Source organism: Pezoporus occidentalis, unplaced genomic scaffold, assembly GCF_034315485.1.
Source record: "Pezoporus occidentalis ecotype Australia unplaced genomic scaffold, CSIRO_AGI_Poc_V1 ctg32, whole genome shotgun sequence".
NCBI lineage: Eukaryota > Metazoa > Chordata > Aves > Psittaciformes > Psittacidae > Pezoporus > Pezoporus occidentalis.
In genome coordinates this window covers 214,132-237,743 of record NW_026915158.1, presented here as the reverse complement: position 1 = coordinate 237,743, position 23,612 = coordinate 214,132, and the positions used below count along the sequence as shown (strand labels likewise).

The following is a 23,612-nucleotide window of genomic DNA, read 5'->3' as shown; positions in this document are numbered from 1 at the left end:
ACTCAACTCCGTTTCTGAAAAACAGGCATTAAGAGGCCACAGAACTCCCCCAAAATTAGATTTTTCCTCTCCTTTAACATTGCCAGAAACAAAAATGTTAAGACTAAAAACATCTCAAGACACATCACAGTTGTCAAATCAGAGTAAACAATCATTGTCTCTGCTCTGAGAAAGTCACAGTGATTCAGCCGAATAGAGTCATTTAGTCTTATTATTACTATAAATTAAGTCATGGGAGCTCTACTGATTTGCACGAGGAGATGATGTGACTAACTTTGTATTGGCAAATAGGCTTCTGAATGCACCCCAGAAAAAATTAAAAACCACTCTTTATTCTGCCAAAACCAACTATTCCCTCTCCATCTAAAAGGATCAAACAGGAAATCACAGACTATATAAGTGATAAAGCAAGGTGTCCCACTGGCATAAATAGAATGTGAAGTAAATTAACATAAAATAAGTCCAAGCAGAAATCTTTCGTATCTACTGCTGATAACGGAAATGCTATCTAGAGGCTTTTTCAGGTATGTTCTCGTACTTCTAGCATGGCTGAGTTTCTACAGATGGTGACTCTTCAGAAGCAGACTTCAATCTTCAGAAATTGATTTGAAACAGAAACAGATACTATGAACTAAATCCAGAGTCACGTTGCTGCATTCTCATCTATTCCACAAATTTCATATTAAGCAATTTATTTAGATTGCAAAACTATTTTGACATCATGAGGGTGGCAGAACTACTTCTGATCACAAGCATTTCATTTAATCATTGCCAAAGAGAAAGACGGTAAAGAAATATGAACAGATAGAAGTAATTCACCTGCTTAGCAGCAAAACAAAAAGGGAATTAAAAATATCCAGACTTTATATGCAGACACTCAGGAAAAACTCAGTGAAACAATTTATACTATTAGATATAGAAAATGCGCCATCGTAGGAGGCTTTGTGGTCCTGAAGGCAGTGGGCATTTCACTGCTGAGACACATTTATAGTACTGAGAGACTGCTATTTGCATTAAGCTATGTCAATATTTAAAAAGGAAATTCAACATGCAAACCAATATGTTAAAAATGTGTAAAGAGACAGGGGCAATTTGCAGTTTTAAAGCACTGTCCGTCCATCCAAAGGCATAAGTCATAGAAAGCATAAAACCACTTACCCCTTCTTGCTTAGGAATGTTGAACTTGGCTGTCTTTGACTTGGTCCTGGCTGAATCAGGCTTGTTAGAAGGCACTCCCCTATACGACTTGGTTGTCTCTGCTTGTAACTTCAGCTTTGGAGACTCATCAGGAGCCTGATCTTGACCGTCCATTGGCCTTACATAAGCTGTTGGTTTCTGCTGAACCAGACTGGGCTTTGAAGCAAGAGAGGGTGGGAAGTTTTGGACGCAGTGGCCGCCACCATGTTTTGCTGGCCTTTCTTGCACTTGAGCTCCTCCTTCTGAGCTACAATTGAGCTTTGCTGGCTGCTGCAACCTGTTGACGTTGTCTCCTAGTGTGGCCCTCAGTGAGCTTTGCTGGGAAGCATTGGAGGAGGAGGAGGAGGAAGTGGGACTCGATGCATAGCGTTTTAGTTTATCCAGACTGGATTTTGGGTTCGCAAGTTTGAAGTCACTCTTGTGTGACTCCAGCGACCGGTGCCCATGCTTGCTTGCTTTCTGTTGGCCATCTGAAGGGGCACTGTGCCCAGCCTTCTGCCAACCCATTGTGGTGCTTTTGCTTTGCTGGGCAGATAGGACTGCTGGTGTGGAAGAAGTAGTGCTGGAAATGGGAGGAGGAGGCGGCGGTCTCGAGTCTGCCATAAGATGTTCATCAGGCCTGGGGAGAGACATCTGAGGAATCCCAGATTTTGGAACCCCAACAAGGTGGCTCTGGTTTGATCGGTCAGTTAACAAGTCTTTCATTTCATCATAGTTGCCCAGTGTATTCTGGATGCGATTCGAGAGCTCATCCCCCTTGTTAGTCTGCAAAACAAAAAGTGAGCGTTCTGCAACTGTCAACGTAAGAAAACCAAAATTCCCTGCATGCTTTTGCTCAAATCCTTACTGAAGTAGCACTGCCTGATTCAGCAGCGGCGTTCAGGGATGAAATCGAAAATCCTTATTGTCTCTGAAGACACTTGTCAACATCTTAAATCTACTCTGAACTGGAAAAGCTATAAAGGGCCTTAGAGTATATAAAAAAAGAAATCTATCACTGGTATCATGCTGTAGTTAAAGTATATTACCTGGAAACTAGAAAATGTATTATTGCAAGTACACAGAATGGTTTGGATTAAATCTGACCACTATAAAACTTTTCCTACAGCCCAGTGCAAGCTCTCCTTCAGCCAGGAATGAAAACACTGCCTTCCCAATTTCCTTCTCTGCCTGCGTAAGTTTTCACATGGCATCTGGGAAGGCACACAGCATCCAGTGTAATCACTGAATGAACTTACCAGTCTAAACCAACCAAATACTCTGAGGCAACTTGAAGACAGCTCATGGGACAATGGGAAAACTACAGATGATTACGTCCCTTCTTTGAAAATACTCTGACAGGATGTCTCCAGGGCACTCTCCTTTTTTTTAAGAAAAGAGGTGAACAGAACTCCCCAAATTCTTCACATTGCTTAGTGCTTTCTATGTGCAGCAGGGGGAAAACAGCCACCCTCCTGCCCCTTTAAAAATAATCATTATCTTTAAAATCATCCGTCCTGAATGAAAAGGCAGAAGCTCCACAAAGAAATAAAACAAGCAAATAAAACATACTGGAAAAGATTGAAAACTCTTGCTCTAAAAAGCCACTGTAAGCAATAGGGTGTATCATTAGTATTTATGCAGCAGAGATTTTTCTGAACCCTGCCAAGATTCAGGTGTGTGATGTCTTTCACTTTATGTTTTCAGAGGAAGACAGTAAAGAGAGCCAGTGGTGCTCTCCTTTCTCTCTTCCAGACATGGGGTTGGGAAAGGAAAACTCCTATTTGCTTCAGAAGACAAAGCTTTCATCTTAAGACTCGCTGTTTTAGAGGAAAACAAAAAGAAGGAAAAAGAAGGAAGTAAAGGGAGTGGAGAAGACTCCCTTAAAGTTATAGGAAGGATATGAAAGATGCAGCAGTAACATCAGTTGCTCTGGAAAATTGGTATATTTTGAGGGGGTTTAAGCCTTCAAATAAAATTGAGTCACTCAAACAAAAATATAAGGCAAACTTCTCTAGTTCAGAATCTTCTTTTTTTAGAGATTCCTGTAAAAGAACCCCAATTGAATCCAAAAGAAAATGCCCTATCGATGAGTACAGCGATTGCCACACGCTACCTTTCAGAGGACTACAGGTGAAGCATTCCTTAGTCAGACAATAGAAGCAGTCCTATCTTGCTTGGAACTTGCCCACCCTCAATTTCAAGGACACTACCTTGTAAATACGTATAATACATTGCAGCTAGTTTTTCAATATGCATTTGTTACAAGGCTAGAATTACATATATATCAAGAATGTATATTGGATGGAAGCAGAAAGGGAAAAGCTCAGAAGTGTTGCACCCACAACACTGCTTTGCAAACTTGGAATAAGATGGCTTAACCACTATAGCCTGATCTTCTTTCTGCATATGCAGCTGCTATTTTCACAAGGACAATAACCTGCTATGAAAATAAATATTAAACATTAATTCACAGACAGCAAATGGTTTTAAAAAAGGGCGTTCCTTCACTTCACAGGAATCACGCCAATTTCCTGAAGAAGAAACCATTAAAAATGCTTCGAAAATGGGAAGCATCACGTCTGAAAACAAAGAAGGTGGGAGATAAACTCGTGTGTCTCCTGGGATCAATGAAATGGTTTCTACACTTGGGCATCTCCTTAACCAGCAGACTTATTTTCCAGAAAGCACAGAAAAATTTCATTTTATCCAGTGGATCTATTCTGTGATTCTGGTGGATCCTCAATCTCATGTAGATAACTTGTAGAGAGATCTTTTTCTAGTTTCCCTCTATGGAGGGAGATCTGCCCTTGAGCACTCAGTTTGATTCAGCAAGCATGTGTATGAGGTTTCTTTCCCTGCTGGGAGCATGATGACAAGAACTACCAAATTGAATGGTGCCCCCTACACCTGCAAGTCTCCTACAGCACAGACAGTTTGTAGGGCAGCTCTCCACCCATGTTCTTCTAGGCCCATAAACATAAAAGTATTTATGTGCAAGTTTTCCCCCTCGGAAGTCCAACTTCCCTAACAGAAGGCCCATTCTTTCTGAAGGCTGCTATTTGGATGGGAAGGAAATAAAAGCCTAATGGCAGATTATCTGTAGACTATCACCAGCCCAGAAATGTCAGCATGTTTTCTTCTATATGGTTGTGATGTGAGGCTTACACAGAGACACCTCATATTGACAGATCTCAGATAACCACAAGCAGCAAACTGATCTAATGCTGGTACTACAGCACATGCTGACAACCAGTTGGTGTTGTTTATTCCTTCTGGATACACTGGGGACAACTTTGAGCTGATCTCATCCAGAAGAGTTCACCTACCTCCTCATGGGAACAAGACAGAATCTGAGGTAACTAGTTATATGCTTTAGATGTAACAATTTGTCCTATTATTTGCACTGAAATATTGCTGGCCTTACTTGATCATTCAGTTAGGGAAAACATGATCACAAAATGAGTAAGTAAGAAAAGCATTTTGTGCAAACATTTCTAACTTACAGTGCTCTGACATTCTTCTGCAATGCAAGATGAATCCATGCATTTGAAGACTGAAAGATCCAACACTTCTAAAAATAAACTGATGGTAGCATGGAAGGCCATCAGATTTTTTTCTTCCTTAAAAATACTGATACGGTTAATGAGGCAAGGTGTTCTGTCCAGGAAATATCCAGGCCTAATTCCCTACTTTTTCACCCCCTTTAAAAGACATTTTAAGTGAAAGATACTGGATTTCCTGTAATCCTTCATAAAGGGTTGCTATGGCTACTTTGAACAGGATACAGGGCAACCCAAAGAGTCAGGATTTTTCAAAAATCTGATGTTACAGGAGTAGTGGTACATGTCAAGGTGAGAGAGGACATCAGATTTAAGAGATTTCCAGTATGCCTTTGATTTTCAGATATGGCCTTCAGAGTGCAAATCCTTTGGCTTTACCTCCCTTTCTCAAGTTGCGCAGAGGAACACTGAATTTAATCAGATCTTGCAGTGAATGTCTGCTGTAACTTCATTCCCTTCTGGAAAAATCCAAAGCCTGAACATGCTCTTTAAAGACAGTAAGAGTGTGTTTCAGTTTTGCTTTTGCAGAAAGGTTTCCTCTTTTGCAGTTAGCCTCTCTCCATGGTAAATCAAAATGTCCACGTCACAGCTCTGTACCCCCACACTGGAGGTTCATAACTGTTTTGGATAAGTTCAGGCTGCCCAATGGTCCACTGCCAGTGTAGACATGACATTCAATATCCACTTTGCTTCTAGAGTTGGTAATGATTTTTCATCCACTCCTATTAAAGCTGATGGAATTATACTGTAGTTGCATAGAAGTGCCTTCAGACACCATTGCTCAGAAACTACTGGTATGTTTATGATACATGCAGTCTGTGCCACGACGATCAGTACACTGGCACACAGGTAATAATCAAAGTTTACAAAATACTGCAACTATACCACTCCTAAAAGTGATTTGAGTTTCAGTATTACCAATGGAGGTACCACAGACATGATGGTATCAGGGACCTAGAAAAATGACAGGCCCTGCTTTGAGAGGTCTATTTAATTGAACCTACCAAATGGAAAACTATTAAGTCCCCATTGCAGCAGAGTCCTCACAAGATGACAAGATGCAACTGACTTAAGCTTTTCAGGCCTTTTTTCATCGGTTAGCCCTAAACTAGTCTCAAAGTAGATTTTTCAAGTCAAGTCTTGAAGAGTTCAGGACATTTGCCATGGATTCTAAATGCCTCTGTAATGAATCTGAAATTCGGGCAGCTGGAGGTCAGCTTTGTGTCTTCCATTAAGGGACATGGTTTGAAAGTGGTTGATCTTTTTTATTAGAGACTAGATAAAACCAGCAACCTGAAAGAACAGCAAGCTACAGGATGACGCTGGAGCACAGGCAGAAACTCAGAAGCGTGGAAGCCTGGTGTTGAAGCTAAGTGCCAAATCCCAGATAGGACTCCTGAAAAGAGGCACTAAAGCACCCAGAACATCAAAGACAAGTGATGTTGTATGGAGGAAAGGGTTTCACAAGGTGGTGGTTTTAACAGTAACTTGGACATTTCTGGAAGGGCAGAGCACAGGATACATGATGATGCTTTGATGCAGGCAGGCAGAGGCACTGTGTTAGCTGGGGAGGGGAGCAGCCCCCATAGGATACCTTTTCACAAAGGCTTGGTTGAAAAAGGTGAACGCCAAGATATTTCACTGCATTAACCTTGGCCAGAGCATAATGCTTACTGTTGACCTTCACACAGAACTTAAACACACTTGTTTTCAAAGTGTTGCAAAAACAGGCCACCGTCACCTTCATCTCCTAGTTTGAATTCCATCTCAAATATTGTTAGGATATTTATAGTTTATTTCATTCTCGTGTGCTGCTGAACATTCTAAGAGGTTTATATATATCTGTATACACACCCACACAAAATCCAGTTCTCAATGAACCATAAACGTTCTCTGTGAATTTTGTGAGGCTAGCACTTGTGGGACAGTGCTGAAACCTGGACAACACCTTCTGCAGGCTGCATTTTTTGTACTGTGGAATAAATGAATAAACAAAGAGCCACCCAGCTGGGAAGCATCTACCTTGTATGGTTCACTGAAGAGGGAGTAACTCGTGTTAAATGCTCCATCCTCCTGCTGGGCCTCCTGATTTCTCCTTTCCCATTCTTTCCTTCGCAGCACATTTCTATCTGGCTCATAGACACTGCAGCAAAAGAGAGGAATAGCTTTTTAAGAGTTAAAAATTATTGGGCAACATATAAAGCAACATGAATTTAAAAGTGAAGAACTCTGGTTTGAAGACAGATGGCAAAAATAAGTAAGAACATGAATGCCAGTCCAAGCAGGCTGGGAAGGCTCAGGTCTCTGGGAATGCTGGTGCTTTCTTCACACAGAGAATAGATAATTAAATTCTTACAGAAGAATAAGAAAGAACTCACAGGGCAGCATCTAGTCTGTGCAGAAATGTGACAAAGGATATGTCTAAGCAACTTTGAGAAAGACTGAAGGTACTCTTAAGGCAGATGGTAATTACAGCTATGAGTAAATAGAAATTATGAACATATTTCCACTTATGACATATCCTCTGAGTGTTGTATGAGAATGCTCCTTTTTTTCACATGGATGTGTTTCTGTAGTGATTCTTTCATTAACTAGCTCCCTAAAGAGCTGTTAAAACTACATGCTGCAGTGGTTTCCACAGTTAGGCTGCTTCTTCTGATCTCTGTTAATCAGCCAAGTCGTGAAACTACTACTGAAACAATTCCTCTTTCTGATGGATTTGACACTATCACAATGTCAGAGCATGAATAAATGAATACTGGCATGATAGTGTATGTATGGATGGTAGAGTGTAGCTGAAGGAAGAATAAAATCACTGCTTTACAAAGTGGTATTAATTTTCAGAAATTAACTAGCTTGCCTCCTATACAGACATCCAGAATAAATTAAAAAAAAACTATTTTTTTCCCCCCAGAATTCTGGTTTAATGCATGACAACATAAACCAGAGAATCCTTTCCATGAATTGCCACAGAACAACACAGGTTTACACATTTCAGCCTGCTATATTTTATTCCCCTCACAAAGGAAACCAATGTATTTAATCAGGTCTACATGTTATTTCAGGACAGTATGACGAGTATGCTGATTGCCTGTTTTGCTTAGCTTAGCTAATGTCTTTCTCCTGGCACTGTAAATCTGTAAAGTAGAAATATATATTAATGTCATGTAAGTGCACCATGTGCTAATAAGAAAAAGGTTCTCTTGCTAACCAGCTTCCCAGATAGTAAAACATATGTTGCATCAGCTACCCATGTGACGTTACCTAGTATGCCTCAGGCAAGGCAGTCAAAAGGCCAACAGCTATCTGATTCTAATTCAAGGCTTGAGAAAGCTGAAGATACATAGGATATGCTAGATGCTATTAGTATTTAAAAACAATGCCTTAGCAGTCACCAAAAGAACATAAAATCTTGTTTACTTGTTTGTGCTGCTAACTCGAACTGGACTGTGGAGTATCTTTCTGATAGGTCTGAGGACATCTAAAGGTAGATGCCAGACACCAAGCAGGGCCCTTAAACATGGGGGTTTATTGTGAAACATAGGGTTTCAGTACAGCACGTTGGAGGCAGCTTCCAACCACCAGTTTGTTTATTCCAATTACAGGCTGAGTTTCTGGGGGGTTTATCCCATCTTGTTATTCACGTGTTATGCATGTTATTTACACCAACACCTCTCTTTGGAAAATGGTGTAATGAGAAGGCAATGGAAGGGGTGGAGTTTTGGGCAAGGAAAATGCCTTTCTCCAGGAAGAAGGGGATAGAAAAGGCTTCTCCATAGGGTCCCAGTGAGTGGAGATCATCTACTGCACACACTGCAGAGGCCAGAGGAAGAGCAGCTGTCATTTACTGCTGTGAGAGCAATGGTCTTCACCTAGTACATCATGCTACCTGAGCATATTCCCATCAGTTATGCCAGGGTAAAAGACTTCCTAACATCAATCTCTGTGTCTAAAGTAGACTTTCTGCCATGCTGGATAGCTATTGTTTGGTTAGGGTTTTGGGGAGTTGCCATGTTTCCTTCTCCAGAATCTCTTGACTCTTTGAGATGCTTTAAATTTGGACTCTGAAAACAAAGAGAAATGCAGCCTACAGACAAAGAGAAATGGGCAGCTCCCCTGAGATTAATTATAATATAATGATCTCTACCTGGTTTCTAGGAAGTAAACAAGAGCAACATTCTTCACTAGACCTCATACAAACTTGAAAATGCACTGGTGTGATACTTCTGAAGTGGAAGAACATTTGAATCCCTTTAGTTATTTGGTGGAGGCATAATTGATGAAGACATATAAGTCATCAGATCTCTGAGCCCCCTTCCCGAATGAGATGTTCACTGTTGCTAATGCAATGCACAACCTGCAATAATTCAGAATGATTATGCAAATGGAAAAAACATGTGATGATCTCTAATATGCCATCTATAAGCAGTAAGTTAGAAAGAGCTACAAGTCAAGAGTTGCATTCCTGTGGTAATACCAGATGGCAAAATCTCTCGCATTTGTAAGGCTGCTCCTTATTTGCATGAACATTGCAACAATCACATTTCCTTGAACGTATGTCACCAAATGTATTTATTTATTTTGGTTCAAGGAGAATACTGACAACTGCTATAATTGTCTTTATTGCAAACACTGCAGTTAATGGAAAATGATTCTTTTTAATAGCTTTCTTTCTTTTTTTTTAAATTTGCAAATTAAAACAATCCCAAAAGTGTACGCACATTTTTAATCACTTACAGTGTGTGTCTTTTCCATAGCTCAACCATCAAGAACAAGTTTGTGGAAACCTCAAGATTTTTTTCCTCACTGGTTTACGCGGGTGGGTGCGCACGTGGGTGACGTATTCATATATGTTATATACACATTCACACATCCATTTATTGATGATAAGTTTTTCTAGCATGGGTGTAAATGTTGAAGCAGTTTTGCAAGACTTAGAAACCAAAGAACACGCAGCCATTCATCTCTCAGAAGTCAGTGTCATTTACATTTGTTTTATACAGGTCAGACTCCAAAAAGATTAATTTGAACAGTTTTACAATGGTATATTTTTATTTTTAGGATGCTGCATCTGTTTCAAATTCATGCTTAAAGAACATGAACTGAAGCATGAGTAACAAGTCAAACACTTGCAAAAGTTATGAATAAAAGTTGTATTATAAAAATTACACTATCCTGAATTTATCACACTGCTTTAAAACCACACTCTGATTTATTTCACCCCTAAGATCTGCCAAGAGACATACTGGACATACCAATGAATAATGTCACAGGCTCAAAGCTCTTTCAGCACGCCATCACTACCACTCAGTCACAGCAGCCCTGCCTTCTCTGCTTCTTTTAGGATACTTTGAACAATTTTACTTTCAGACATTTTACAGATCAGAATACCAATGGAGTGCCAAAATTCTCAGAGTAGATATGTTTATTAAATTTCAGTTTGTTGTGGTGCCTGTTGGAAGATTACCTTGATGGGTACACAGTCTTTAGCCATGTGCTAGGTACGTGTGGGTCCCCATGAGACAAGCTTGAAGAAACGCATTAGATTCAGCTGGCATGGAGTTCATTTTCTTCAGAGTAGCTGGTTTGAGGCTATGTTTTGGATTTGTGCTGGAAATAGTGTTGATGACACAGGGATGGTCTTGTTATATGCAGAGCAGTGGTTTACACAGAGTCATGGCCCTTTCTGATCCTCACACCACACCACCAGTGAGTAGGCTGGGGATGCATAAGGAGCTGGGAGAGGACACAGCTGGGACAGCTGACCCCAACTGACCACAGCAATATCCTATACCATACAGCATTATGCTCGGCATATAAAGTTGCATGAAGAAAGAAGAAGGTGACGTTTGGAGGTATGGTATTTGTCTTCCCAAGTAACTGTTACTCGTGACAGAGCCCTGCTGTCCTGGAGATGGCTGAAACCTGCCTGCAGTGGGAAGAAGTGGATGAATTCCTTGTTTTTCTTTGCTTGTATGTGTGGCTTTTGCTTTACTTGTTAATCTGTCTTTATCTCAACTCATGAGTTTTCACATTTTTACTCTTTCAATTCTTTCTCCTAGCCTACCAGGGGAAGGGAGCGAGCAAGCAGCTTTGTGAGGTTTAGTTGCTGGTTGAGGTTAAAGTACAAGAGGAGGAGAGCCCAGGCATACTGGTTCCTGATGAGGGGGTGGCTGCAGAACCAGCCTCCCCACAGTACTGACAGAAATGCATATAGCTTTCTTCATGTTACTCCTGACATCAGAAGGAATCGTTTCCTTCAGTCCTTAATTAGAAATAGACAGAGACGGCTCAGGGGACAGCATAGGAGCAGAGCAATAACCTTACCTGAAAAACCTGGGACTGGATTTAATCTCCTACAAAGTCCAAAGAGTTCTGGTGTCTTGGGCTAGGCTGAAAGCAATCATATAAAACCCTAAAGTTTAAAGTGTTGAAAAGTCTCCTTTTCTTACTTGTTTGTGAGTTGTTTCTTTTTAAGCACACCCTTTCTGACACAATTTACTCCCCGCACACATCACTACTTGGAACAAAAATAAAAAGGTCTAATCTTCATGATGAACTGCATGGAGACAATGCACCAACCTACTCTGTCCTTCAGTTTTAGAGGGTGTTTAGAGAACACCCAAGTGTGGCATTCAGAGGAAGGTGTCCTTTTCTCCCAACTAAAGCACTCCATCTTCACTGAGGAATTACACGCCTTCACAGATGTATGGTGTTCATTAATGATGATGCTTGACCTTTTCAGAAACCACAAAATTGCCACATCACTAAGGGGAAACTCAGGAAAGATACTGCTATTTTGCTACAAGATCACCATTCCTGTAACATCTTTGAGGCTGTATGAGGCACAGTAAGTAAATTGAGGGTAAGATTGCTGGTGCTCCTCTTGCATTGCATCAATATATTTTCTTGCAAAGGAAGAGGACAACGACTCTGGCTGCCCTGCCAGCATGACAGAGGAAAGCGTTACTGCGTGTATACACACACCTGGTGACAATTACTGAACTCATTATAGTCTGCAGTAACCTGCAATCTCGCCTCTGCCTTTCCAGACCTTCCAATATCATTTTCCAGTCCAAAGATTTAGTTCATTATTTTCTGAATTGTGAAGGCTTTGCAACACCACCCCCCCCACACACACACACCCTGTCCTTCTACCCACACATGTCAGTATTGTGATACAGATTTAGCAGGAGTAGCTTGCTTATTTGCAGTTAATGTTTTTGACCCAGGAGGCTGATATCCTTCACCCCAGCAGCTACGTTCCCACAAAACATTCAGAACCTGAAGTCTAGACATATTAATAACAAGAGCAGAGCTGACACTTCATGCTAACACGCCACAGTATCTTAAATTGGCAAAACCACAGTTCCCAGGGGCTCCTGGCAGAGTTTTGCTGGAGAAGACCTAGATCCCATTTGCAAGGGCTGAGCTACTTTCCCAGGTTTCGTCTTCCTCCCTGTTTGTGCCCAGACTGGCCCTTCTTCTTCCATAATCAGATTAAGAGACTCCACACAAAACTGTTAGACCGCAACTCCCACTCGCAGTGTCATGGAAATGATACCATCCCCAAGCTATCAGGTGCAGTCCTTTAATATCTCCTGGGACTGTACAGAGCTGATCATGTTCCAAAAATCCAAACAACCAAACAAGAAAAAAACCTTCAAAATACAACCCACACCATAGGCGACTAAAAGATACATGCGTTTCAAGAATAAAACTAGACCTGTGCACAAGATTTCTGTGAGGACACATATATCTTTGAAATTAAATTTTAGCAACTGGTCATTTCTGAATCATGAACAAAGTTGGAACTGCTTCAAAACTGTGAAAAACAGGCAATATTTCAAGAAAATAAATTTTAAAATGGTTTACTGATTATTCTCAACATTTCCCCACAAAGTGTAATCTAGCACAGAGCTCAATATACTAAATTTCAGGCTGAAGTGAGGCCATTTTCTTAAATATTTAATGGTCTAATTCTCCCCTGAATTACCACATTTATGAGAAAGTAGCTAAATAGAGTAACTCAAGGGGAAAACTTACATAACACAATAAAAAAACAGTCCAACCCTGATGCAGGACAGTGATTATGAAACTGAATTCAGAATAGAAATTGGATTCTGAATTTAAATGTGCTGTCATTCCTGTATTCTGCAGTAATTTAAAACACAAAAGGACCAACCAGCCTGGGACCTTGTAAAACCAATAGCCCCAGACATTTTTAGAAAAGACTCTTAATTTTGACAACTTAATTACAACAATTCAGGTCATTTTGCTTGCTGAATTGCTGTGTTTAACATAGAAGTGCTATCATTTAATGCCTGTTTTCTAGTTCAGTGTTTGTGTCCATGGTTTTTGCTGGCCAATTTCTTGGTATGAGTTCCATTTCCAGCTAAGTATAAATGACGCCTGTTTGGGATCTCATTACTAATGGGTTATGGAGAGCTCTTGGATATGGCAACCTTACATTTTTGAGCATTAAATGTTTTCCCTAACGACATTTGAACTATTAGTTCGATTATAACAAAAGGGTTGCCTTTGATGAACAAGTGGCATAATCAGTAAAATACCTTCCCAGGTTGCAACGGATTTTTTTAGACTTTTTATCTAGCTTAAACAGCAGAAGTTAATTTGAGGATTTTTACAGTATTTTTTCCCATTTACAAACAGAAATGCCGTGGGGTAAAGCAATTACTCTGATTTACTGTTTTCACTTTGATTGAACATAAAGATGTAGCAGGGTCTCAAAAAAAGCAGTAACTTAACAAACTGTGCTCCTATCCACAGACAGATAAAGTACCTAGTTTGCTATTTCAAAGAGTTTACCTCCAGGCAGCAGCACAGAGCAAACATCAATCAATGACATGTGTCTAAGATGAGATTGATGTTTACTCTCACAGCTTTTCATCTTACATCCAATAAATTATTTTTCCTTCACCAAAATGCCTGGTTAAATTTCATTTTTCACTTTGCAGTATCAGTTTTAAAACTTTAGCTTCCAGCAATTTCAAAGCTAGGATTCATTGATGCTTCAGCTTTTACAGCCTGTTTATGATTTGTATTAGCCATGAAACACTACCGTCCAAACATGAATATGATCGGAACAGCTGCGCTGGGCCAGCCGCTTGCACGGTGGCAGCTGTGGGCTGCAAGGTGTGAGATTGCTTTAATTATCTGCCTGGAAATTCTGAGTCAAAAATGGAGAGCTATATTTTCAGGGGCAGATATATAGCATCCACCAAACAAGTGCATATATAGATAACATACATATATATGTATATATATACACGCACATATCCTATATGCAAAATCACTATCCGAGCATTCAAGGCAGGTCTTCTGAGGGCTCACAATGGGAAACTGGAAGGAAGCAAGGAAAGACTAATTGTGGGCCTAGTTATCATATTATAGGCACACACACCCGACATTCATAGAATGTGAATGCTTTGCATGCAACCTGACTGAATTTTAAACATGTTTTGAAATACTGAGAAAACTTCGGGCTGCAACTGAGACTGGGATCTAGGTTGTTGAGTCAGAGCTGTAAACATCACGACAAAGGAACATTACAAAAAAATCCAATTTAGTTCAACACCTGCTTGTACAAGAGCACCTCTTCCAGCCCTGTGACAGATAAAACGTTCACATTTTCACATTTTCCTCCCTCAGTGAAGTTTTGCTTTATGAGAGAAATTGAGATGGAATTCAAGATTTGTTGGTTTGTTTGTTTCAGGAAAAATAACTTCATCATATGATAAAAACCCACCAGTCCATACCTACAGTATATGTAGATATCAAAAATTTGACTGTTCAGTATTAATGGGTAATCCTATAATCAACTCCTTAGCATTTTCTTTTTGCTATTAAGCGCTGGTGCTTTCTTTTTATAATCCTAAAATTGCTAGCAAAAATACCAAAGATGGATGAAGATCTAATAATGATAGTAAGCCAAGCTAGAAACTCAACATTACTTTTAATTTTGTGCTGCTTTAACAATGTATTGTTTGAAAGTATATTCACAAGTTAAAAATTCACCACTATTTATAATCTTACACATGAAATAAGTATTTCTTTTTCTTCACAATCCAAAACAGTATTTAAAACCTTCAGAAATGAAATGGAGATCTTAGCTGTCAAGGAACAGATAATGTAGATACGACAGAGGAATCATTCCTTTTGTATCCTCATCCATATTTTTCAGGGGGAAAGAAAAAAAATCAAGACTGAAGAGCACAAACCAGCCAAAGCATAGTGAAGCCCTTTCATCTGATTTTGTTAATATTACTTTTATATTGTAATTAAAAAACACAACAGCTGAGGAGATGAATTTAGGAATCTTTTTTTCTGCCTAACTGAACATTGCTGAATTCCCTGGGCTGTTACACAAGGCCTTACCTAACTTGGTGATGCCTATATCTGACCGAGTTTCTTCTTAGGTTGCTTCCCTGCCAGAGATACCAGACACAACACCCCACTTGTCTGTTTTTCTCCACAATGATTTCTGCTTTCCATGGCATCCTGCTGCATGGGAAACTGTTCCAGTTATCATCTGCCAAGCCAGTGTGCTTCTTTTTTTCCTTGAAACTTCTTCTTTAGGCTCCTTATAGTCATAATTAGTCAAAAAATGATAGCATTTTTTATGAACAGCCATCCAGCTCATCTCTGTAGAGGAACTGCACATATAGGCAAATAATTCATATAGTCCTGGGGCACACCCTGAAGAGTTTACAGACCAAATGTTGCAATAAATTGAATTTACTCCTATTGCTGCATTATTTATAGGGATAATCTGAACATTTTAAAATCTGGCCGTTTAAAAATCTATTTGACATCTTGCAGTAAGTGTTCAATACTTTATTCAAAATGTTTGTTGAGCTTCTTACTGATGAGTTTGCTGAAAACTGGAATTCAGTCAATAAAGATTTCCAGTGCTAGTTTCAGTAGTAAAACAATTTAAAACAATTATCCTGAAAACTGTGAAAAAGTATGCTTTGCCTCTATGATATTTTTCTTGAAAAATAATGTCTTTTTCAGGGGGAAAAAAAAGCCCAACAAAACAAAACCAAAACAAAAAACCCAACAAAAAACCCAAACCCCCAAATACTTCCTTGCTTCCATTTTTCTCTAGCAACTTAAATAGCCTATTCTTTCCATGGTGCTCTCGACAGTGATCCACTTACCCACAGCTAATTGCAGGACTGAGAAGTACACTGAGGTATACTTCACATAGCATACAGAAATTGACAGCTCTGTAACTGGCAGGAAAATGTTATCATGCAATTCACCCTGGTGCAACTCGACTTAAAGTAGGAAAAGCAAAGATTGTAATGAATCATTAAGGCCAGACCTAAGAGAACTTTGCCCCTACAGAGATAACAGTTTCTATTAGAAAATATTCCCACCACGGTAGCAAAAGTACCAAACTATACAGACTTCCATGGATGACAAAGACAAGTAATTTTAATTTAAGTTGTTAAATGATTTTGTTGCAACTAGGAATCCCTATGAAATGTGAGTGAAAGACACACCAAGATTCAGTACCTAAATGTAAGGGTTGTGAAAATTCTTGCTTATTTTTATATTCTGTGCACTTGATTTTAGATCAACGTTCAAAGTTATCTGATGTCCAAAGGGCACCAAAATACACCACTGGAACACAGGACACAGGCCTGCAGCCCTATGTAGCATTGTACTTTCACGTATTTCATTATGAATGTGTCAGCAGATAATAACGATCAAATCTACGACTCATGAAAACGTCTATATGTATTTTATTAACAAAGCAACATTTCCAATCTACTCTTACAATAATGGATAATGACCGAAGGTTCATCAGGGTTAATCAAGAAAATGATGTAAATTTTATATTGTATTATGTTTCACTTGGCTTAAAATGGATCTTGGGTGACAATCTTTTTTGTGTGTTTAATCATGATTCACAGCATTATGGAAACTACACAACAGCCCCACTGTGAAAAAAGATATTAACAAGTCAGTGCATAAGTCATCAGATTTTACTTATTCACAGAAAAAACACTTCTTGGGATATTCAGCATACAGTTACTGAATTTGCTTTCTGTAGAAATACATGAAATAGAATTGATATGTTTTGAGATGCCCTGTTTTAATTTATCTTTCTTTCACATTTCATGGATAGATGGAGACCTCACTATAGTGTGGTCTATAAAATACTATAGTATTTTATATATTATATGGAAACTATCACTACATACAGGTAAGGTTGAACTGAGTTTTAAACAGGTGCATGTTAGCATGTCTACATGATAAAAACAAATTCGGAGCAACCAAAGTAGTTAAACGATATGACAACAGATAAAAAACCAAAACAACTAAGCCATTAGTTGTTTATAATAAATTCACTAAAATCTCTGCTTTTGTTTATATGAACAGCTGAAATGCAGCATACTATACAAAGAAATCATGATTGTTCTTAACAATAGTTTGTTTGTATCACATTCTGTAAGCATAAAATGATATTATTATGGGGAATTATGAGGTTCCATCTTCATTCTGCACAACTGAGCTAGAACAATAGCAAGTTGAATGAGATATATTTACATATAAATATATTTTTTTACATATAACTATATATATAAACCTAAATCTAATCTATCTACCTACCTATCACCTATATAAACAGCTTGATTTCACAGAACAAAAAGGAGCATTGTAAGAAGTCTGGGTTCAAGAACCTAAGAAAGTTGCGGCTCCTATATAACTTTAAGCTTCAGACAGCGAACAAATGCTTATATAGGGGATGTTCACTCTGATTTCACAAGAAATTACTACTAGCTAAACATATTTCATTGTACCATACAGGTGGCTAGCTTCTTTAAAAGCTATTAAATTGAAGCAAAATGCAAATTTCTCCCCAGTTCTTTTTTCTGAAACTAGAGAACTAGGCCTGAGGTTTGTGCTTGACCAAAGAACAATATACTTGGCACCTGCACAAGAAAGATGCACTGTACACAAATCATATGACTCTTAGCTTCTTATTCATTACAACTTGCTTGCCCTGTGTGGCTCTGTCATATTTTGATGTGTAGCCTCAAGGGATATGCAATCTGAATTAGGAAAAGAAGTTAACTGAAAACAGCAAAACCAATAAAAGAGTAATTTATGTTCATACATGAATAAAAATGCATACACGTTAAAATGATGAAAAAGTTAAAACTTTTATACCCCATGACTGGTGTAATTCATGTAAACTTCCCACACACGCTAGTCTCAATTCATTCTACCTACAAAGATGACTATACCATAACTCATGCTGCTCACTGTCAGAGCTGCACAGAGAAGCACCCATGCGTTCTCTTCCTTAAGTGACATGCAATGGAAAGTAAGGTATTTTGTCTCTCTTTATAGGAGAACCTCCCAAACATTTGAAACAACCGTATCTTGTTATTGTTGTTGGGTTTTGTGCCTCTCTTGACACTCTGCTTCTGCTTAAGAAGAGTAGTGGTGACACAGCCATGCCACAAATCCAAACCAAATGTACCATGTCAGGAATACAAACTCAGAAACATAGCAAAGTGCAAAATAAACTCCTGTAGTTTAACTTGCAGAAACAGCTTTACTGTTTGAGTGCTTCACTTTAAAGTAGGTTAAAATTCTTTAAATATTTCCAAACCTGAAGGAAATGATACAAAAGATTACCCAGAACATTTAATGGCTGTGATAGACACAGAAGCCATTCCAGAGATGCCTGTGCAGGGACTGTGCCAGAGAGGTAGATGCTGTCTGCTGGAGGGGATCAGCCTGGTTTCAGTCTGAAGTGGCAAAGTCCAGCTCAACCTGATGAAGTTGGATACATGGTCCCCTCACTCTTTATCAGCTGCCTCACCCTGACTACTTTTTCTAAGCAAATTTTAGCTTTAGCAACAACAAAAGCTTATGAAAGAAATGTATTTTACTGTATGCTTTATTTGAAGTCTGAGTTCATAAATGAGTTTTCTGTCACAGTAAATAATCGTTTACCTGTATAGTGTAAGGTGTATAATTATTCAGTGTTTCATTCTGACAGAAGTAAGAGGTATCTAAATTCTATATACTGTTGAAATAGAATGAGGAGGGATCTAAATTGTCCATATTATTCTAAAAACACAGTTCTGGGAGGTGTCTATAACATTTCTATTTGAATCTTCCACAGCCAAGATCCCCTTTTATTATGCTAGGAAGCTTAGAAATGTCTAGGTCATTTTTGCTTCAAATTTTTTTAATGTTTCAATAGATTGGACTTCAGTTTGACCTTCTCTCATTCCAGCACTCAAGAACATCAAATTTATGTGTCTTCCAAGGAAGGCCACCGAAGCTGGCTTCTCAGGAACAACTCAGAAGGACTAAATTCCTTCTCTGACAGGCTGCGCATGAAAAAAGCCAGAATTTCATTTTTTGCTGTTTCACTAAGATAGTAAAATATAACCAAAAGGAGTTAAACATACATGAAAAAAAAAAAACAAAACCAAAAACAAAACAACAAGAAAATCCTCTGATTTTCCAGTTCAGAAAAGCCAACAAATGGTGATGCTGAAGACAGGAGATTTTCTGCAATGGACAGAAAAAAACAAATCCATGCAAAGGAACCTATTGTATTGGCAGATTATCAGCCTACGATCCCAGAGTCATTTGGGAATGGGACAGGATTGGAATGGTTAGGATTTTGAAGACAAGGCAAGCTCTGCCCTTACCACTATCCATGAAGTTCAGTGAAGCTCATGTTCACATTGCTAAAAATCCAGCACTCAGAAGAACGCTAACCATGTTGTTCGGATTTAGCTGCTCACATACTCCCAAGCTCTCTAGTCTTAAAAGTGTTGACAATCAAAACCTCCACAGTAGATACCCACATTCTTGTTAAGATGTAACATTTGCACCTCATGGAAGGTTTTTAACATTTTAAAGACACAGGATGACTCTGGAAGATCTAACAGCACATTTTTTTCCCATCAAAAGCTGGCACAGCTCTGCATGTCAGAGAGGTGGTGTTCCTGAAGTGGGCTGTAAGACAAGCGAATGGTGGCATTACTCCATCAGTGTTACTTGCTGGCAGAAACCTGAAATAACGCTGAACAGAAAGGTGAAAGAGCTGTTTGCTGTCCCCTCCCAACCCTGCTGGATGGGCCTCTTGTGGAGAAAAAATTACATGGATGAAGGTGGGAGAGAGCATGAAACTAGACTGCTGCCGGTGAACTTGGTTTTTATTTGAATCCAAACAAAGCACAGTATAGTTCACACTTGGTAACTGGAATACCCCAGTGCAAAAAATAAACAGAAGCTGTTATTAGCAAGAGAATATTTTGCTGCTAGCATGCTGTGCTAACCAGAAAACTGCTACTACATTTAGCCTTTCTTAAAATTTCCTAAGCAGCAATACTGATAAAGCTTCTCAGTAAAAAAGGAGATGGTAGAGATCTATTTCCTTCCAGGTAATGGAAAGCAAAAAGGCTTATGTAAACATATTCCACTGAGGTTTTTTTGGTTGGGTTTTGGTTTGGGTTGGTTTCGTTCGTTTGGGGTTTTTTAATACAAATAAAAGAAAATAAGCTCAGTGAATTAGCTCAGACTTAAATTTGAGACTGTTTCTTGGAAAAGTGTGAAATAATTTTAATACCCATGTTCTATTTTGCTGGGAGCCAAACTAATACCTTAGTAACTCAATGACAAAGGTTTGTCAAAGATTTCTGAGCTTTTACATAGTCATGAAGAACATTTTGCTGTTACTGATGTGGTAATACCAAGCCTACTTAATTTGATACTAATGACATACCATAAGGAAAAAAAAAAAAGAAAACCCAAAAAACAAAACCCGAGAACATTATTAAAATCTCACAAAAGAAACCATGAACGGAATAATGTACAAAATTAAAAGGAATTGATTACTTGGGTAGATACAGGCATCAAGCTGAAGATAATATTAGTTAAATTTATTAATTTCAAATTAATCTGCTCTTTAACAATTTAAAAGCCTAGGTTTATCATCTTGTGACATATCTCATTCTATATACACAAAGAAGAACCATATTGCTTGGTGTGTCTCCCCAGGGCCAAACGAAACAAAATAGAAATTCCCTAACTTCACCTCCCTTAATGAATTTACTCCGCTCAAATGCATGTGAAAGTGTATGACCCTAAAAAGTTATCTGATTGTCTGAAGCCAAAGAGGAGAGCACTTTCTAAAGTCAACAGCCTCCCATTTCCAACATGGAAACCACCATATTGCATAGCCTAGTCATGAAAGCTCGCAAGGGGGAGCAATCTCTCTGTGATGCACCTTCAAAGCCACACAGAACTTACAACTGAAATACAACAGGCATGTAAAGCTACATCAGTTTTTGGGAGGAGGCGTAAGGCAGCAGGCCCCCTGAACCTGATATGACCCAGCAAGTATCCTGCAGTGGAAGAACCAGCTGCATGATTCATGGCCCCATTTGGGTCCCATTTTAGCAACCCAAGCTACAAAACACAACCCAACACAAAACGTCTATCCTCCAGGTCTTCCTTCCACTCTGTTTCTGTTGTCTCTGTATTTTTCATAACAAACTTCATCCCAAACTGACTGGCAGCTGGGCACTGAGAAGATGTACACATTGGCCTGGGGAATCTCTGCTGTAGGAAAGAGGTGGTGTAGCCCAGAAGAGAAGAGACAGATGGATAAAGAAGTGAGGCATGAAAAAGGACAAATTGAGTTTGTCTGGTTTAAAAAAGAGAAGACTGGGAGACATGTGATAATGATCTTCCCACCTATAAAAACTTGTTGCAGAGCAAACAGTGATGAATTGTGCTCTCTGTCTGCTAGGTCACACTACTCAATTTGCAGCAGAGCAGATTTAGATATGATTTTAGAAATGCTATCTAACTTAAAAAGGAAGGGCTGGAAGAGACTGGCTCCACAGCCTCCTTCATAGCTGCTTTATTTCAGAACAGGTTGGTTGGTCCTCCCCCGATCCTGTCCCCAACAGCAGACAGCTATTGTTAAGTTTGTTCCTTCCCAGCAAGGTTTAATGCACAAAATAAATAAGAACAGGATATCTTCATCCACCAAACTAAACAACACTCTTCCCTTCTTCCAGACGAGAACAGTGCCTCCTTACACTATTGGATAGGATGCCCCTCTTCCATGAGTACCTGCCTGTTAGCAGATACAGAAGACTGGTTCTGCCCTACAATGAAGATATCTTTCTGAGAGGAACATGAATCAAATTCTGATTACTTCTGGGTGAGGGACCGATGGAACTCCCTATGCAACTGCTCTACTATCTTGAAGGACTCATATGTACTATAAAGGTTAGACTCCTACCTATCAGGCTGCCCTAGGCATGCTTCTCCTGCCTTAGAGCCAAGGGATGGAATAAGGGCTATATGCAGCCCAGCATTTGGAATAGTTCTTTTGGTTGTGATTTTTTTAATATATGGGCTAAAGGACAGACAATTTTTTTCCTTTCTTCAGTCACTGAATTTAGAAACTGATCTGTAAGATGTGAGAGAGCAGGAATGTCTTTTCCACCATCTCCGAATCCAGTGTGCTGAGCTGCTACAGAGGCATGTGGGGCATGCAAAGGGACACATGCAAAGAAAAAAAACCAAACCCCAAAACTAAACAAATAGAGCTTTTCTAAAATACCTTGCATTGGTGATCAAGAGCTTAAAACAATCTCTGACACTAAAAATTCCAGAAGGGGTGCTACCCATAGCAGCTTAAATTTGCTATTAGAAATTTATTTTTGATACCTCAAACTCTGTGGTGCATCTGAGTCCTCTTTTACAACAGGAAAGGCAAGGGGTGAGCAAGATCATTTTGTGATGAAACATCACAACTGTGCCCTCAGTCACCAAACTCAGACTCCTGACATCTTTGGGGGATGTGAGTGGCACTATTTACATGTCAAGGCTGCTATTTTAATTTATTCTGCATAAGACTGGAAAAAGAACTTAATTATGCCCAACTGCATATATATAAGGCCAAACAGTAAGCATCAGCCATACAGAGCCAACGCAAGAAGATTCTCATCAGTGTGGACTTTGGGGATGTCCAGGATATGTGGTTGAAAAGAATGGTTGGCAAGAAGCTAACTGCCTCAAAAGCTGAGCTTTGGAGTTACGTTCTGAGGACCGTACACTGAATGGAATACTTTTTCACTTTCTCTCAGGATTTGCAACTATGAGGTGAATACAGTCTTAACAAATTCACTTTTGGAATACAAAGTCATGATATTTGAATTCTCTTACCGTGTGCTGCAGTTTTTGACACAGAAGACGTCATACAAAAAATAAACAATGCTGTTTTTCTTTCAATAGGCAAACTGAAAAAAAATTACAACTCCCTTTGACCCCTCCTGGAAAACCTTTTTTTATTCTTACAGGTTTAGAAAAAAATGAATAAAGAGGAAAACAAGATGTCTCTATAGTGAGAGATTATTATACTCTATTTTAGGATCTGATGAAACATTTTCTATAATGTGAAAATTATTGTATCTTTTGCCACAAATTAAGTTAAACTTTTTTTTTCTTTTTTTTTACACTGATTTAAATGTTTTTGGTCATGGCATTCTATTAGGTCCATAATAAAAAGAAAATACTATTGGCAATATTTACCGTAGAGACAACATCAATGCTAAGCACTTAGTAGTACATCATGTTTGGGGGGATCAAAGTATTTTATTGTACAATAGATAGTATTCTATTTGTAGTTACATTCCACCAAACTTAAACCATTCACAATGGGTTTTTTTCTAAGCATCCATAATCAAGAACACTGACAGGGGTGATATTGTTATGTATTCCTGCATATCACTTCCAAAAAGAATGTCTTTGAGTAAATATCTTCAATTTTTCTTTTTCTTTGCCTTTCCT

The 23,612-nt window shown here is 38.9% G+C and overlaps 1 protein-coding gene across 4 annotated transcripts in view; it reads right to left on the bottom strand.

The window, feature by feature from the left end:
• AFF3 (ALF transcription elongation factor 3) overlaps positions 1-23,612 on the bottom strand; it is a 321,011-nt gene that overhangs the window by 265,379 nt on the left and 32,020 nt on the right. For all 4 annotated transcript variants that reach the window (XM_062628534.1, XM_062628535.1, XM_062628536.1 and 1 more), the window contains exons 2-3: positions 6,762-6,882; positions 1,159-1,962 (exon numbers count right to left, since the gene is read on the bottom strand). In XM_062628534.1, the coding sequence (XP_062484518.1) occupies positions 1,159-1,962; positions 6,762-6,882 (925 nt within the window). The remainder of the gene's footprint in view (positions 1-1,158; positions 1,963-6,761; positions 6,883-23,612) is intronic.